The following is a 19882-nucleotide window of genomic DNA, read 5'->3' on the forward strand; positions in this document are numbered from 1 at the left end:
ACTCAGGTTTTCTTACTCATCAGCTGAGCCTTACCCCAGAGACAAGATCAAAAGAGACTAATCGTCTTGAACCATTGTCTTCATCTTTATTTTTCATTTGAAATGTACTGGAATCATATGAGTAAGCAAATTATTTCAATGTGAAATGAAAGTGGCTTCCTGGAAATATGGACATTTCTTTGGAATACAAGTTAATTTAACAGAGCCAAACTGTATCTGTTTAGACAAGCAGCTTTCCAGTATGTAACCTTATATTTTGTGGCTGAAAGAAAATAGTAGGAATTGATATTACTTGTGATAAATTACATTAGAATTTACAACACACGTATAAAATAACACATGGTGTTATTTATATGATGTGTAAAATCTATATAATAATGAAATAATATAAATGAAGTGTAACAGTATAATACAAATAAGTAATATTTCACGTATTTTCAGTGCCATGGAAAATAAGCACTCTTAACTGTTAATCTCAGGTGCAGTGTGGAGCCAGGAGTTGGACTTGATCCTTGTGGGTCACTTCCAACTCAGGATACTCTATGTATGATTCTATGATTTCAGGTAGTGGCCCAGGTTTCTATATATGCATCAACAGAAAATAAGAAGGGAAGTGGAATGCAGAAACACAAAACAAACCTGTTATAAAACTGCTGCTAAACATTTGAAAGCTGGCTCAGCATTTGAAGTATTTCTTCACTCCATTCTAAATAAAAATGATTACCTTAAGATTTCTTGCTTAAACCACAGGAAACATGCACTGTTTCTACACCAGGGAGGAGACTATCCCAAGTTTTCTCTATATTCAAATACCCCAAGCAGCACCAGTGAATCCCTTTCTTCACATGCATCTTAGTCTATCTTTGCTACACCTTGAGTAAAACCCTTTACCATATAATGTAGTCATATGTTACTCCCAAACAAAAGGAAATGAAATAGAAACAAGTCCAAGTCACTCTTTAGCAAAGCTAACCAAATACAAATTTGGCATCTGTAGGTAAAAAAATTTCTGAAATATAAAAGAATATTTTCTAAAAGTCAGTACTGACTGGATGTGATTATTTTTTGACAGAAATACAAAATATTCTTTCATAAAGACCCAGAATGAGGAAGATGGGTCAGATTTTTGTTTTAACATTTTAAATCAAGGTTTCTAATAAGAAACTAGCTTCATTCTCCAGCATGGATCAAGTGATATTATTCATTAAGATGCCCACAAGCTGAAAGTATATGCTCACTGCTGTGTAAAAGTAACACATTTTCAAGCCATTATGACAAATGTATAATAAATAATGTCATTTTATCTTCTGTTATAAAGAGCCAAAATACTTCTCAGTGGGTTAAGCATCACAGTAGCTCAATGAGTCCAGACAAGGACCACTAAGATGATCAGAGGGCACCTCTCTGTGAGGAAAGGCTGAGGGAACTGGGCTTGTTTAACTTGGAGAAGAGAAAGCTCCAGAGAGACCTCATTGTGGCCTTCCAATATTTGAAGGGATTGTAAAAACAGAAAGGGGAAGGACTGTTTATGGGGGTGGATAATGATTGGACAAGGGGGACTGGTTTTAAATTAAGATAGGGGAGATTTAGGTTAAATATTAGGAAGAAGTTTTTCACACAGAGGGTGGTGACGCACTGGAACAGGTTGCCCAAGGAAGCTGTGGATGCCCCATCCCTGGAGGCATTCAAGGCCAGGCTGGATGTGGCTCTGGGCAGCCTGGTCTAGTGGTTGGCGACCCTGCACATAGCAGGGGGGGGTTGAAACTACATGATCATTGTGGTCCTTTTCAACCCAGGCCATTCTGTGATTCTATGACTCTAAATACTGAAATTTAATTTTTTGATTCAGTCCAGATAGGAATAATGACATCAAATGTTCCCACATTTCTCCTTTGTAGAGTTACCAGTTAAGGTTCATAACACTGTAGAGTACACGCTCTTTCTGTGGACTGAATAAGTCCTCAGCAAACATCTTTATATTATTAACAGCTGGCTCAATAAATCTTAAGAAACCAAGGGCCTCCTGCAAGCTAAGATTAGCTTCAATTACCAGCCTTTCATGGATTTATACTTTATTAGCCTTCTCCAATAATTGATCCTAAAGTTATTGATATGCATCTGCCAAAAGGAAGAAAGCAACAATGATTCACCCTGAGCTTTATTTGGCTTTAAGACAGGACGACAGAAAGATATTTAAAATCCTATCTTTGGCGTTGTTTACCAGCACAGTTTGTATCCAACCAAGGACACAAACCACAAGTAACACATGCAGCTCCTTTCCATAAATCCTCACTTGCTCTGCCCAGTAACTGCTTCATGCCAGAGAAATTATGCCCTACAAACACTGGGAAAGCAATGTTGGCTACTCTACTATGTCTCAGGCTTTCCCCTGCACGGTAGCAGACCTTCCTGAAAAGGGCTGCTGCTGCTGTGAAGGAAAAAACCGAAGAACTTCTGGAGGGAAAGAGCAGGACGGATGGTGAGACACACGCCTGATAAATAACCACCTCATTAAGTCAGACTGTAAAAGATGTGCATAGTTACAAGTAGGAAAAACACAAAATAACTGCAGGCATGGCAAGACGTGCAGTGAGAAAGGACTAAATAATTCAGGAGCAGTTAGTCAGAAGACAAGTATGAGATGGCAGATAGAGGTATGCAAACTAGCAAAAGACAAGAAGGCCTGGTGGATGCCTCCTATTTACCCTTCCTTATAAAAATGAGATCAAAAGACAATTTATATCTGATAAGAAACAACACAGCATGCAATTAACCTGTAAAATTCATTGCCATAGGACATAAAAGAATAACGAGAGAAAATTAATTGGACTGGATGCTTCACCATGGACTACTGGAATTAGGTTTTCAAAAATTCCCATGTAAGCGTGTGATTGAGCAACAAGTATGAACAACCTGCTCAGGGGATACTGGCAGCAGCTCACATGTAGAAAAAAAACAATCTGGGCTTCTGCCTTGCCCAGTCCAGTAGGAAGGCAGCGCTCTGCACACTGGGCTCCCACAACAAGGCAGGAAGAAACGTACAGGACCTACCCTTGCATGTTCCCAGGTTGCATCTAAAGCAAAGCCAGTGCAGCAATACAGGAGTGGAAAGGCCAAAAACCATGGGAACAGAAACTGAAGGTGAAAGTAGACAGACAAAAATTAATTGGGAACGGGTAAGGAAAATTAAGAGGTAAAGTTGCTGAAAACATCAGGGGAGATAAGTGTTCTCTGAGGAAGAGGAAAAGTCTAGGTAGAGAGAAAGGGATATAGGAATCTATTCTCCATTTTGCTGAGGGGGAAGCAGGAGATGCCCAGGACCTAGCTGAACTATCTAGTGCAGATGCTGAAGGTAGAAAGATGGCCCCTCTGTGTCACCTGGAAGAGATGTTTTTTCTGACCCTTCCAGAAGCATGCACCTCTCCCTTCTGACTGATCACAGCTTGCATTCCTAGCCTACACAGCCATCCTGCATGGCTGCACAGGCAGAGTGAATACCTCCAGGAACTTCTCAGTTTCCATAAATACAGAATTTACTGCATTTTCCAGCCACTTTATCTCCAGGAACGAAGCTGTCTACACTGGTGGGTGGGAAGCCCATGAAGGACTATGGTGCTAGCAAGACTATTTTTGGAGAATACAAGTGCTATAATCCTGAAGAGAAGCAGGAATGAGCACAGTACTAGCTCCAGCTTTCTCAAATTCCCCCATCTGGCTGGAAGGAGTTGCTGACTAGCTCAGGACTGTATCTGATGGTCTTTGCAACCTGCCACTTTGTTTGGGGTAAGTGCAATCCCTTGGGCACATCTGAAAAGAAGCAGTTCCCAGTGTGGGTCTCAGAAGCAGGATGAGATGACAGAGGTGGGCCTGGGTCATGTGGCCATTCTATCCCCATGGCTGCTCTCCGGGTGTCACAGACCCCAGGACAAGGTGGCACGAGTGGGCCACTATCCAGAGCTGCCTTTTTCTGTGGTGAGAACAGATGGTTCTGCCAGGCAGTAATAAGCACTTACACCATTTTGGAACTGATGTGTTGAATTAACATAGGTCTAGTGGACACGTTCCCTAGATCTCCTGAGACAGCACTGTCATTTCCCAGTGGAAATGTAAAATCTTTACTTTGGAGAGTTTAAGCAAAATCTTAAAGGTAAAAAAAAGTGTAATCTTTAAGAGGAGACTTCATGTTCTAGCATCTTGGTGCTGAGGGGTGGGTCGACAGGAGAGGAAATTAACATGTGCAGGACATGCCCAACTTGCTTTCTAGATTTATGCAAATATTTCTACATAACTGTATTAAACTTGGGATATATTAAACTCTGTTACACAATGAAACAATGCTGTTACATTGTAAAATTCTTCCTAATTGCTCTATTTAACACAGCAGCTGTAAAAAGGAGAAATTTAAAACCTGTATTTTTTCCTCCTGTATACAAGTTATTTTATTTTTTTTTCAGCAGCAATTTGAGGGCAACCATGCAAGGCACAATCATTAAAGAGATTGTTGTAATTCCCACTGGACTATTGTGCCCATCAGGCTTCCAGTCCCTTAGCAGCGCTGGTGGCAACACACAGCTCTCCACAAGGACATAAAAGAATGGAAACATCTGTGGAAACCAACATTCTTCAAGCCTTCTAATCGCTTATAAGCTTATTGCAAGGCTGGATGAAGACATCTGGCAATCAATTTGACTATTCTGAATGTAACACTGGGCAAAACTTGCATTTGTAAGCCTGTATCTACAGTCTTCTTTTAGCTCACACTGGCTCCTGCACTGATGACCTGAATAGAAATAGATCAGTCTTCACAAAAGGCAGCAATAAAGCCAAAACATTAAGTAGGTAAAAAGTAATAATAATAATGATAATGCAACTCAAACTGAAAGCACCAAAGAGGCTGAAAGTCATTCAGCAAACGTAAGACAGAAGCACACTGCCCGCTACTGTATGGTGCAGGGTGAATATAAAACAAACAAAAGTGTGCACAAAGGTTTGTCACTAAAGTTTCCCTATTTTCATACTGCTTTGAAACTATTCTAGAAAGATTCCTTCAGTACATGCCAAGCAGATAATCCTCCTTAGACTTCTTCACATTTCGTCATCAGTGCTCAGAGTGTGAGGATGGGTTATCATATGAGAAAGGTTGTTTTTTTTTCAGCAAACACCTGCAGGAGTAGTTAATTGTGGCTCAAATGAACTGACAGTTGTCTGATGTACCGTGCCAAGGGATTAACATTGACATTTATGTTCATATGCTGCTTCAGCACCCCTAAATAAGTATCAGCTTGTTGGCATGAGGGCTGCTCTGAAAGTAATGACACCTATTATGTTGGTGCATGGCTTCAGAGGAGGATGTTGGTGGTATGGCAGTAGAGGTTGAATCTTCCCACCAGTAACATTTTATTGTCATGTGACAGATGACAGCAGAGAGGCAGACACCCAACATGGCGTCTGACATGGAAGTGCGTACAAAGCAAACAACGAGGAATTAAATTCCTCCATGCATTAAAAATGGCACCCACTGACTTTCACTGACACTTGCTGAACATTTGTGGAGACCAAATAATGGATGTGTGCACAGTGAAGCTGCAAGTGGTGTGTTTCAGCAGTGGTGACAGCGATACGAAAGACAAGCCAGATTCTAGATGACCAAACAGATTTTTATGAGCATGGCATGCAGGCTCTTTTTTGCCACTGGCAAAAATGCATAGCTAGTGGTGGTGACTGTAGAAAAATAGTGTTTGTAGCTGAGAATTTGTTCTACCTAATAGTGTTTTGGTGCTCTTTATAAACAACCGTTGTCATTTCTATATAAATGAATAGGAGGCATTACTTTTGGAACATCCTGTTGTAAGAGATTATTCTTTTACGTCATTGTTTCAAAGCTTGCTGGGTACACAGACGGACAAGTCCAAGCAAGGCCTGGGCAAGGGCTGAGAAATCCTTTGTCTGAGGGACACAGATGGACAAGGCCAGGTGCAACAAGAGAGAGAGATAAGCAACAGCTTAATGGCTAGGAAGCAATCTTTTGTGGGGGCTTATCTCAAGGAAGAAGGCCATATCAGGAGGTGCTGCACACGACTTTTACTCAAATGCCCAGGAATGCCATGATGGCAGAAGCAGAAGGATATAAAGGGGACCTACAACCATGAGGTTGAGGTTTTCTGGCAACAAATTCCTCATGAAGAAGAGGTTTCTGACATGAGAAGCCTTACGACCTGCCTCTCTCCCTCCTGGACTTGCTCTGCGCTCTACTAGCATGCTGAAGAAGAACAAAGGTGTCTGCTATCAGATCCCTCACTACGGAATGCCTGCATGCTGACAGACTCTCCTGGTCCTGCTGCCTGAGTACTGCTGCTTCCTCCCGCGTTTATCCTGCTGATTCTTCCTGCTACCTGCTTGCTGCCCAAGGCCAGCCATGCTGCTGCTGCTCTCCCCCTGAGCTTTTGCCTCGGACCTTCAAAACGGCATGGAACGGGACCGCTGCTGGATCCTGGTGGTGACTATCCCTGCTTCATGCAATTCTAGCTTATTTCCTATCTTTTTTATCATACTCCTTCCCTTCCCATCTCACTGATTGGGATTTATAATAAACTGGTCAGACCAACATTTGAACCGTTGTTTCTTAATCTCATGCCAGGTATACAGATATTAAAAGAATCTCATCTCCCTCCTAAAAATTGGAGCGAGACACCTGTATAACACAGGTCTGAAATATGGTGATATTGCAAGCTAGTGATTTCATCAAGAAATTGTATGTGTACTAAGGTAGTGCAGTATACTATACTAATGTAAAGGGTAGGAGCAGAAGTACAAAATAGCTAATGTCTACTTTAATAGGGTGCTTTATGAACCTCTACGGAAATGTTATGAAATGATTCCAATTTCTGCTTGGAGAGCATAACTCACTGTTACAAAAGCAAAACGTTTATTGCCACCGAAGGTGCAATTCTTCTCAAAGAGGAGTCAAGGGAAAGAGCTGACAATGATCACAGATGGGAGTTGCAAAGAATGTCACACTACCAAAGCAGCTGATGTACAACATGATAGCTGGAAAGACGCCAAGAAAAATGAGTATTTCCTTGGATGTCAGTTATGCTCTGACATATTATTCTCTCACTTTTTTAAAAATGTGTTTTTTAGATGCTATGAATGATGGAATTTAAAAACAAATCAGCTACTTTACTGTTCTTGAGACTCCGTATGCTGAGGCAGGCAGATAAGTGGCTTTGGTAGAATCATGTCTGACTCTTAACATTTCACACCCATGCTTATATTAACAATTAATTTTAGATTGGAGGAACATTTACACACATCTAAGGTAATTGGAGCAATTCGTCTATTGGTATGATGAGAACTCAGCTTAGTAAGGCAGCACATGAATACCTCAAATCAAATAAAGAAAAGTAGTGAAAACATATTTATAGACTGGGCATCTCTAGTAGCAACTAGTCAGTCCCTGAAAAATGCCAACAAAATTGAAGATAACAAGTCTAAAACAAGGAAATGTTATCTCCTTCTTGCACTGTTAGTTGCTGAACTCCTACTTACTGTAATTTTCCAAGTCATTGAAGCCTTATGATTCACAAGAGGCACTGGAAGTTCTATAATATGTATTTATAACACACAATATTTTATAACACATAATATATAATAATAATTCAGAATTCTTATATGTGTAGATTTTGTGAGATTCAAATATGAGAGATCATAAATCATTTGAAAGATTCCACAAATAATTTACAGAATCTGAATGAATGTGTACAAACTAGTGTATTGTGTTAATCATGTGATATTGATCTCAGGAGACTTTCCCAGTAAAAATGAATGAATTAGGAATCATTGAACATTCTAGTTCAGGTAGTAACTTATGTCAGTCTTATTTGGAATGGACACAACCACCTAATACTTGGGAAAATATTTTCAACAGCCCTCTAAGGAAGTAATTCTAGCATCACCAATACTCGCTTTATAGTAAGAGGTCTCTGGCTTTTAACACACAAGCTTTATCATAATTTTGTATTTCTTTTGTGATTCACTGCTGTCCTTCACAATCCCATGCTCTAACTCACTTCGTCCATTCTGGTGTGGATCTCTTCTAATTTGCACTACCAGAATCCGCTTTTTACAAATGTCTGTTCTTCGGACAAGCCAAATTAGAACTTCTTCCATAGAAAATGAGTACAAATGACACAATCAGGTGACAGGGTAAACCACTGTCTCTCTCTGGACTAAAAGAGTTACTTACTGATGTTTGGATAACTTCAGTAAGGTTGAGAGATGGTGATTTCCTGCACCAAATATGCCCAAACAAACATTTAACTATACTTTATCTAGAATCCAGAAACTGGATTACTAGCTGCTCTAGATGACTGGGAGAAAGGGTCCTTCTTATTTTGATGATAAAAAGATCCAGCTTAAATATAAAATAGTTTTCCTTAGGGAAGAGGAGTTGATATAAATAATTTTGATTTCAGTTAATCAGTATTTTTTCAATGAAAAATCATTTAATTAAAAAAAAAAACAAACCAACTCACTAGTCTTACTGATTTCTTTGGCCATCAGACACTTCAGCAGATGCACAGAATATGCTCAGCACTCATATAAAAATGTCAGCCCCTGAGACTCATGAAAATGGAATGTGTCACTACCCCACAGCTCCTCAGAGGGAAAGAAAAAAATATAAAAAAAACAGTTGAGTCAGGTTGCCCAATCCATGTCGGTCACTTCTCTGCTCCATATAATATGATAGCGATACTAGCGGTGAAATCAAGACCCATGTCAATTAACAAATATAGGCTGTTCAATTCTTTAACACATTCCAGAGGGAAATTTCAGCATGAACTCAGCAGCAAGGATTGTCAAATATGAGGACATTCCATTAAATATTAGTTTTAAAATATAAAGAGTGACTATTCATTGCACATAACTATGGCTGCTGAAAGCATCCAAGGAACTTCTCAGTTTCCACTCTAAACACTATTTTTGTGAGCAGGTTTTCTAGAATAAAGAGGGCAGGGTGTTCCTGAGATAAGTTCAGCATTGAGCTGGCAGCAGATGTTGGGAGAATGCCCCACGAAAAACTTTGCTCCTGGCTGGAACTTGGTCTGGTTGGGATTTACAATGAGATGCAATGTGAAATGTGTCTCTTTGGTCAAGCATATACTTAATTACAGACCATCACTGGGTTATTTAAAGTTCAAATTATAGTAGAAAAGGACTGTTTATATTGTTTATCATGAGCAGCACATTTACTATCTGGCTGCATTTAAACAGTATTATGTATCTAAATACCAAGGTGACAAGGCACAAAACACATCATGACATAAAGACATTGAATTAAAATAAATTAAAGTTTCAACAGATCTTGCAACACTTCAGATATGGATTTGTTTATAAAGATCTGCCAGAAGTACCATATGATGGCTCGTTACCACTTTAATTAACAAAAAATAGATTCCAGTAACATACAATTGCCACTGCTATCATCTAATGCTCTGAGATGTGGTTTGCCAGCCATGAAGTTAATGATTACAAATAATGAACTTAAGCTTCCTGTTGGGAATTCGCTCATTCTGCATCATCAACAGAATGTGAACTTGTGACATTTCCATCCTGCTATAATTTGACAAGAAGTAAAATAGAAGCAGCTGTGGGGAAACTACTAACAGGCTAAAACTGAAATACATACAACACCGTACCAGCTTGTCAGACTATCAGTAATTGTAGTTGTCCTGGAAAAATGTTATATTACTAGACATGGGCTAAGTTAAAGTTTCTTAAAAAAATTCTGAAATGAGAGTTTCAAAAACCAAATTTATATTGAGAATTTGTGTAATGCTGAGGCTTTGAAATTCTGTGCTCAAGTCCTGCCAACTACATGGATGGACTTAAGAAATTTTTTTCCATAACAGACACACAGCAACAGTGGAAGAGCAACTGAAGACAGAAAAATATTATGTACAATAAGGAACAGCTACCTTCCTCTTAAACCACATGTAAAAGAAGTTGTAACAGGCAGAAATTTATGAGAAAAACAGCAATTGCTAAGTAAATACTGTTATAAACTAAAAGTGTTTTCAGAACCCAGCAAAACAAGGAACACATTTGGTGCAGTTACCTTACTAAAGTAAATTTTCTGCAGAAGATTAAAATAGTTGGGAAAAAATGTTTGACTCATAAAACTATTCTTCTCTGCTATGGGAGGTCCTTTCTCAGAGCATTCAGATTGCAAAATAATGAGATATGCCACACTACTGTACCACAACCAGAGCTGATCTCCTATGGACTTTGTAATTAGCAAAAACATAAAGGACCATCAGTACCTGACTGCTGCTTGCTACCACATGTAGCAAGGGACTATTCCTATCTTGGTGCCTTTTGGACCATTCTCAGAAAAAGTATTTAAAGGCTTTTTTAAAGGACTTTGCTTAAAGTATTAACTAATCAGCTGATAACATCGGATGTATGAATGAGATATTTCAAGGGAATTGGGAAAGACAGAGGGGAAAGTTGATAACAAGATCACAAAGAGAAGTCTGGGAGACTCTCTAGAACATTAACTCCTTCCACATCAAATATGAAGTGAAGTAATATTAGGTCTCAACTATCCATACAGCCTCTCTCGGTATCAGGGTCCAGAGGGGAAAACCTTAGTAATAAATTATATAAATGAACATTTACTCCCATGAGTTCATAAATGATGTACACAAGGATATTTAAAAATAATAGCCTTATTCTTTCTTCTGAAAACAGAACTGTCAGAGATCATAGGTTTATTCATCCCTTTTTCCTACCAAAGAAAAATGGATAGATTTGCTTAGATCTAAATGAGCTAAGTATTAATCAACATAGCCACAATTAATGCTCAGTCCCTTACAATTTCCGTTTCTCCACTAACGGTTTCATTGCATGTTTCTATTGTGCATTTTTTGTAACTGAATTAATGTGAAATATGGTAAAGGTGTGGTATTGTAAATTGATAATAAAGGTTGAAAACAGAAAGGAACATGCTGACATTATGTTTCATTATCCTCATCCTTTGCTATTTCTCTATGATCTCCCAATACATTAGCGGCCTAGTTCTACTCTGGTTCTGTTGACTTTTTTTTTCCATAAAAATTGTTTTTCTCTTGTTTCTCATATTCTCATTCAGTTCTTATTGGTTCTCCAGCTACTTTCTGAACTTCTCATGTCTACCAGCTTATTCACTGCTCAATCCACCCTTCCAGTGCACATGCACTGAAGAAGGTCCCACCACAACTTTTAACCAAATCAGTGTCTCCTCTCTCTTCTTTCGATATTTACATGATACAGTATGTAATTATTACTGACCTATCTCAGTAAGATTTCAGTACTCTCTTCTTAAGCAGCTCTCACTCCTGATACTTTTGAAATGTTTCTTTCCTAAATAATGATTACCTTTCCTATCTCCTACTCTGATCCACATGCTACAAAGGATTGAGCTTTGTTGCTTTATTTGGCTCTAGCTATTCTTCAAAGCTATGAAGCCCATGGTGGTTTCAGGTGGCCTCTGTAGGAGGACTGCTCTTCCAGCACATTCTGACTTCTAGTGCTATAAAACACCTGCATTCTCATGTCTCTCTACTATAAAGAGTAACTTGCTCTCTATACAATTTCTAAAGCTGCTGCTTTCATGAAGAAAGATACATTTGATGTTGGGGCAAGTGTGTGAGACCTGGCACCTAATGATCCTGGATAAGATAATGACACATCTTCCTTATTATCTGAATAGAACAAAGCAGATAAATTAAAGGTTGTTGAGAGGAAAGATGTTTAGAGACAAGCTGAGAAGAAGCTCAGATCCTGAAGTTCCACAGGCGTTCTGTGAAAAGCATTGCCTCCATAAAATTAGAAAAACAATAAACTATCAGATTAAATTAGCGATTTCTACTTTTATTGGGAAACTCATTTCATGCAGATTATATTTAAAAATAAGGATTTGACTGGTTGTGAGTCTATTTATCATTTACAGAAAGAATTTCTAGAGCAAAAGGGGAAAAAGAGACTCTTGGAACAACTGCAGATACTATATCCTATGCAGAGAGCAGCAATGAAGAATTGGCAATGTTGTCAGAAGACAGATTGATATTTGTTTCTTGGTAGGCTTTCAAATTCAATTAAATCTATGCATTTGTAATTACAAAAATTTTAAATGAAAAGGACACATAACATACATGCGTATGTGCATAGTGTCTATTCATATAAAAGATGTCTAAAGATTTGTGGCAATTAAATGCACACATATCCCACAGTTTCCAGTGAGATCAGCTCTCAGCCCTTCATCATTCCAATACACAGGCCAGGTGTATGACACGCATAAGAAAATGTCTTCTGGAGAACATAAGAAACACATGCTGACTGGTAATTAGGAACCTTCTGATTTTATATCTAGAGATTCTTTGGGTGGATGACAGTTGACGCACAGTTATTTTGGATTTATACCTGGTGACTGTAAACTACCTGATTCCATTGGTTTCAATTTAGAAGCAAAATAGAAGGGAGTGTTTTCATTTTTATGTTAAAATAAACACTCACCTATTACACAGAATGGTTTCCTGGCAAAGCGCAGTCTTCCTTGCCATCCTCGGTATCGACAACAGCATCCAGCAGACCAAATACGAATAATAAATTCCAAACCAAAGACAACAATCATGACAAATTCCTAGAAAAGACAAATAAGAAAAACGTTTAACAGATAGCCAACATGGAAGCATTAAGAAACACCATACGTGTCTAGCAATCCATCTTTATCATCAGATGATCCCAAAGCCAATCTTGGGATCCTGCTCCTCATCATGGTTGCTGGAAACACAGCCCCCAAAGTTTCCTGAGAAGCATACAAATCTAACATGCTAAAATCAGCTACTAAGTATGAAACACAGAAGGGCTACACCCTACACACGCAATATAAACTCAAAATTTTCCAGAGAATTTTGGAAATCGAGGATCAAACCAAAGGTGGTTCACATAGCTAGCGAGATATTATCCATGCCCGTGTTCTTATTTTGAAGGCCGAAAGTTGTGGTAAAGATTTCTTCATTGTACTCCACAATAACAGTAGATAGGTGAACTGACTGAGATAATGAAGAAGCAGTTAGGGAATCCATTTGTTCCTAGAAGTAAGCTAATACATGCAACTGTAATTGTATAAAATGAGTACGTAACTGTTTGTAAGATAGTAAATAAATATTCACGATAGGCATAATTTTCCCTGGACAAGTTTTTGGAAACATCCAGAAGAATTTCCCTCTTTGCCTAGACTGCATTTCTTTCACATTGGAATCTTCTTCAATACTGTTCATCTCAATAGCAGCAACAAGTTAATGGAAAAAAAAAAAAAAATCTGTACAACAGCAAGATTAACAGAATTTTAGCATTATAGATTGGAGGATAATTCGGCTCTATATCTTAAGGAAATCTGAATGTCAATAATATGCAGTGATATAATATCTACATACTGGTTCAGAATTATTAATTCTGATATTATTCTGGAATACCATAACAAAGTTACAGGCTTTGAAAAGATAAAATTTGTGTGCTAACCGAAAGGAGAAAAATACTTGAAGGAGGTTCTTAAGCAGTTCATCCCAAAGAGGATGAAAGCTGTTTTTTTATTAGGCAGCCGAATGCGTTTCTACATTCAGGAGAAAGCTGTCCCTTCAGCCAAAGAATTTGTTATTCCTACAGGATGAGGACTGCTGTGGAAGCAATGAGAAAACAGTGTAAATAAATTAGAAAGAGGAATGTCTACAAGGGTAGGGATGATCCAATATTGTCTTTTCCTCAATAAAGCGTTTGGATGTTTTTAGACTGTAAGATCCTAAAATTCTGGAAGCCAGTAAGGCTGCAGAGATCACATATATCAACTCAGGCACTAATTTACCTGAACTAATGACAATATTAATATTTTGTCATATACAAGCTTATGATTAATGGATGTACATTGAAATATTCTAAATTTAATTTGCTTTTGCTTCTCAATATCATAGAACAATTTGAAAACATATTACTCCATCTTCAAATGGCAGCTTGTACAGCTGCATTGCACTGGGAGATTTTTTAGGCCCTCATTATTGTCTTCATTTCCAATTCTGTGAATCCCATACTGAATTCATAAATCACAAAAGCAAAATGGGATCCCTTTGCTAAAATGCAGCTAAAGAAAGTGTCATTAATATTTTTGGAAGAAAAGAACACAGGGAAAAATGAGTGTGACTGTTTAAGATTTGCTTTTTATTCATCTTTAGCAAACTTCAGCTTAATTCCAATGACTGAGCTGTTGTACGTTAGAAAAGATTATGTGTAAAGCTGAAAAAGTTTTCCATATAGTAACTGTATTTTGTACCAGCTGCCTATCGCGTGGTGCATCATCGCCTTGTATGAAATTGTGTGGGCCAAGAATAAAAAGAAGACAAATTGAAAAAAGAAAAAGGAAGAACTGGCATTTTAATTGTTTAACTACCACTTTTACAGTGTCAATTGTTGAATCTGATTTACACATTGTTAGATGATGTCTCTGAATCTACAGGGGTTGAAAGCATGTGTCCATGCCATTTGACATCTGATTTTCTGAGAAGTTACACTTTGGGGTAGGGGTAACAGATACTGAAGGAAGAAAGGAAACATTCTTTGTTTCTAGTAAAATCTTTTCCTTGTTAAAGTCACATTCTGTTTCATTTCACTGGTTATCCTAGAAAACTTACTGTGCGTACAGATGTGTAAGAAACATCTCCCTAAGTAAGCACCCTGAGATGTCACAGGCATCCTTCAGTCTGTGCAGGTAGTGCTGTGTGTGGGAGCTGATCCACACAGGCAGGAATGAGTCCTCCATCACATCCCAAACCCCAAGATTCCTGCTAGGCATCCCCACTGTGGAGCTGGCATGAATGGAGAGCGCTTAATGATGCACAAAGGACTATTCTATAGCTTCATTTTGATTAAATTAGTATCATAAAACTGCTGGTAGAAGTTGAAAAGTGTTAATTTTTTGGTAGTTTAATATTCCGGTTCCTATTAGTGCTATGTAGCTTTGCATTTGTCATCTTTACTACCATTAGCAAGTACTGTTTGCTACAACACTCAATTATGCAAAGATGAGCAGAGTCGTTGTATGCTGAAAGCATGCTTGAGAGTCTTTTTTACTGTGTGGTCTCTGCTTGGAGGCAGAAATCTTTGTTCACTCCATGGGAAAAACAGTTACAATTTCTAGCAACATTACAAACTTATGCACAGTGATACATTCTCAAAATTAAACTTTCTGTTAGTTAAGGGAACATTATAAACAGCAGCTGTAGTTACAGTAAGTGAGCTCATGTATATTAAACGTGGCTCTGTGAGCTGGAATGATGATTTAAAAAATCCTGCATCAGGCTTTCTTACACATACCATATTTCTGGAGGTTTTAAAGTACAGTATAAGGCTGAATAACAGAAAAGTCATTGAATAAGGTGGAGATGGGATTTTGCACTTCTTTTTGCACATTCTGAAATAGTAATATTTCAGAATGGTCTTTATATCCCAGCCACTCCTACTTCCTTGAGGAAAATTGAATTTAAAAGGAAAACATCATCATGAATGCAGGAAAAGGATTTTCCAGAAAACGTAAACACATTCAAACAGAAACTCTTCACAGCACTTTTATGGGTCAGTTTTGGATTGGTTCAGGTTGAAACCAGAAAGAGAGAGTCCCCCAAGACTGAGAAACAAGTAATGTTTCAGTAATCAGTGCAAATCAATCACAATGTAAAGACAAATCTCTGTCAAGGTTAACTCAGGCCAGGGAATAACATTAGTTTTTTCTACAGCAGCTGTACTGTCATGAGCTTTCTGGTTTGTGATGGACAAAAATTGGAAGGATGCATTCCAAAAAGGACCTTTCTTTAAAAAAAGAAAAAACAACCAAAGAATGACTTCTAATCATAAATCTAGACTTTTAAATAACTTGCTTTTAGTTTCTTAGCAATTGAAACATTAAATCAGAGCGTAATTAAAAAGGCATGTGATGGAATAAATCATTTGAACAAATACGACTTGCAGGCTTGCTCTAGAAATGACACATTTGAAGTATCTTTTTCCTGTGTATAATATGATGGAACATCATTAATTTTGGTTCACTTAAGAGATATGTAATAACAACTTTTGCATTGGAATGGGAAAAATCTTTTATGGATGATAAATCTGGCTTCATTCCAAGTTTAGCATGGCTGAATTTGAACTGATGTGCAGGTAAACAGCCTAACCCTCCCCTGATGTTACAGCAAGGATCCCCTGGCCTTTACTGTTGTCCTTGGCCTTGTCAAATCTACTATCATCCTTTCCACTCCAAGATGCATTCCAGTCCTTGCTCCACAGTGATTTCAGCTGTAACTTTCCTGGCTGATTTACACTCGCAGCTAGTCTCCCTCTAAAACCAGCATGGCAGATCCACTGGTACTTCAGAAAGAGGAAAGTCTTTTTTTCTACTCAGAGCACAGTTCATCCAGATTGATCTCATTCTGAAATGTTTCTACATGCACAGCTTCTCTTGTCATGGAGAGCTATGCATATGCAAGAAGCAAGGCTGAAACACTTGGGCTTAAAATATTCAGTTGTTTTTTACATAAGGAATGGAAATGCCAGTGTGCCCCTGAGGTTTTTTTTTTTACATCTGCATGTGCCTTGGTTGCTTTGCCACTGGAACAATGAGAGTTATGAAATGGAAGGAAAATGAGAGATCATCCAGAGCAAGGTTTCTATTAGCAAAAGGTCCTGCAGGACCTTCATGCAAGGTAGCTACAGTGTGTGCTTTTGATTTTCTTATATTTTGCCCATCTAATTAGAGTACCAAAGACAATTTGTTGAAATTGTCTGTATTAGTATCCTTCTCAGATTGTTTTTAATGATAAGTATTTTCCTCAGTGTAACATTAAAACAAATCAAAACAAAAAAAGATTTTTATCATAGCTTTCTTGTTCATTAACATAATTCTTTATTAAAACTTAAAATAGTTTGATGCACTCCTGCTGCTGAAATCAGGCGCCTGAGCTGCAGGCCATCATTTCATGCAGTTAGAGCCATTTCTATGATGAGAAAATGACCAAAATTGAGCACTCTGAGCAGTTCTTATAGGAAGATCCCGTTATTTTGAAACATATATAAACCAGGTTTGGATACAAGGCATCCATGCACAAGACAATAGCTCTGCTGTTATTTTAATTATACTTCTTGTATGGAAATTGGGATGCTATGTATTCCAAAGACCGCTGAAATAGGGTAATGGAGCTGCAGACTGCCTGCCTTGGGGTCACCAGAGAAAAGGATCTATAAATGACATTATCAGGAACCTAGGACATGTACTTGAACATATTAAATTAATACCCTAAAATAAGCTTTAATCAGGCTACAAGTGCTTCCATACTGAAGACAATATCTCTGTAGTTTAGCTGCACTGCAGATACTCATCTGGTGTAAATCAGCAGCTTCTCAATCAACACAACAGGAAGAATAGGAGGAATGAAGTCATCCGATAGCAGCTAAGGAGCTGCTGTTCTCCCTTCCCTAAAAACACATCAACAGGGACATCAGGTGTCACCAAATCAGTGGGAAAAGAGAAAGAGTAAACATTTTCACATCCTTTCATTTGTTGACTGTTTTAAGAATGTCACCAGCTGCTGAAATTTCTTTATGGTGACACAGGATGAATAGTTGATAGTATTCAAATAGCAATGCTTTAGTATACATACTCAAAAAAGATGAGAACGTTTTCTCATTCAATTAAAGCAAGAACACCTCAGCTTCTGCACCCTCCTTTCAAGCAGAAAAACCTTCAGCTGATTCAAAGCATTGAGCACCCAAGTTGGGCTCTTGTCGTTAATAGACACTGTTGGGAGGTGATGGCAGTGCAGTGCTACTCCATTTCAGTGAAACCTGAGAAAGTTTTGAGCTGTAAACAGCTGTGCTGCAGAAGCTGTTGTAGGACTCAGAATGCTCCTGTTACTCTGGCCACTTTCCAGATTAAAATCAGCAGATAAGAATATATGCACATGTTACTGTTCAAAATAATGGTGTAATTTGAACCAGATCATTGGAACCAGAAGATCTTTAAGGTCTCCTTCAACATAAACCATTCTATTAATCTATTATTATTATTATTATTATTATTGATTCAGCATTAGAAGGGATGATCTTTGAACTAATAAGCTAACAAGCGTATTTACATGCATGTAGGTACACTAACAAATGTTTTAATTCTCTCCAACAGCAGTTTAGCAGTAGAAGAGGCTGCCATAAATATGAAAACATAAACCAGAGCAGACCCTTGGTCTGGCATATAAATCATAACCAGAGATTGCAGTGCAGCTCCCAGCAATGCCCAGTAAGTATGAAATATGCCCTTTTGTTTTGGTCTATTATCAGTTTTATAATGAATGTGATACTTTTACAACACTGGTTTTCCAAATTATGATTAAGATTTCCCATGCTGATTATATGTTAATGGAGCATTATTAAGAAATCAATTCTGTGCCTTTTAATTTAATATGCAGCTACAAATCTATTGATATAATATTAAAACTTGAGTGTATGCTTAGTTTTAATTAGCTGCACATTATATAAGACTTCTGCTATCCAATTCCCTTTTAGCTTTTTGTTTATTATCTGATATGGCACCTATCAGTCATGTTTCCTTATTCATTTACAACAGAAAAAAAAAGCCCAGAATTTCTATGTCAAGCAAAAACAGCTTTAACTCAGGCAGCAAAAATGCACACTGGAATAAAGTAGCTGCCATTTGATTACTTATAGTGTTTACCATATCAGACCAAATTTCTAGTACTGAAACTGTGCTAATCTTCCTTTACATCCACAGGGGAAAGACAGAAAGCCCAGGACAGCTTGGGATGCCACAGAAACAAATGCCCTTGAAGCACCAAGATCCACTACCAAAGTAATTTCCCTCCACACAGCATCTGCAGGTTACCATGCTTACCATCTAAGTGCATGCATCAGCGAACTTATCCCAAAGCTCCTTTTGGCTTTTGGAGGATGTGTTTCTTCCAGAAAGACCCTGGCAACTATTGAAAACCCCTTTCCAGATAGAGAAAACTGCAATAGCAAATGTTGATTTCACCATCTATCCTGTTCTACCCCAGACACAACATCATCCCTAAATATCGGGCTTTCCCGTACCTTAGATTTACACTTACTGTTTTGCTCCAGGTCATTTGTTTATGCCAGGTACAACTACACTTCTGAGATAATTCCTGAATGGAGACAACACAATAAAATTCACACTATAGAAAAATCCTCTACTTTCCCATCATCTTTGTATTCTACCTTATGCTTGCTTACATTTTCTTCCTCTGTAGAAAGAGATGAGCAGTGAATGGTCTCATTTTAATTATAAAATCATCTGCATGGTCAAAACAATGAAGTGCTGTACAGCTGTACCCAGGCCTTTGCATCTCGTCTGTGATTTTTTCACGTTTTCTGCTGCTGTCATGTTTATTATGTCACATGCTACAGGCAGACGTTCAAGCACATCTCTGTAGCAACACAGATCCCAGACCTCCCTTTTGAAATGTTCATGAAGAATTTGATATCTTTAGCTCTGTCCAGAACAAACGTAGAAAGGTGCCAGAGCAATCACAGACCTTGAATCCTTTTATGCTCTGTCATCCATGCTAATTTCGTATTGATGCAACGGGCTTAGACTAGTTGTTATGGCTGAACACATGTATGTGAATTAACTGGTAACATTTGGCGTTCTGAAAAGTGGAGGGGAGTGGGATATTCTTTTATTCTTCCGTCTTTGCATGTTTGGACTTGATAAAACCTAGAGATTCAGCAAATGATATTTGCTGCATTCTTATTTATTTCTTCTTGA

General features: G+C 38.1%; 1 protein-coding gene across 5 annotated transcripts in view; it reads right to left on the reverse strand.

Moving 5' to 3' along the window:
• KCNQ5 (potassium voltage-gated channel subfamily Q member 5) overlaps positions 1-19882 on the reverse strand; it is a gene marked incomplete at both ends in the record, with an annotated part of 257573 nt that overhangs the window by 53442 nt on the left and 184249 nt on the right. For all 5 annotated transcript variants that reach the window (XM_079532686.1, XM_079532684.1, XM_079532683.1 and 2 more), the window contains one exon: positions 12556-12682. In XM_079532686.1, the coding sequence (XP_079388812.1) occupies positions 12556-12682 (127 nt within the window). The remainder of the gene's footprint in view (positions 1-12555; positions 12683-19882) is intronic.

Source organism: Tetrao urogallus, assembly GCF_951394365.1.
Source record: "Tetrao urogallus genome assembly, chromosome: 2".
Classification (NCBI taxonomy): Eukaryota; Metazoa; Chordata; class Aves; order Galliformes; family Phasianidae; genus Tetrao; species Tetrao urogallus.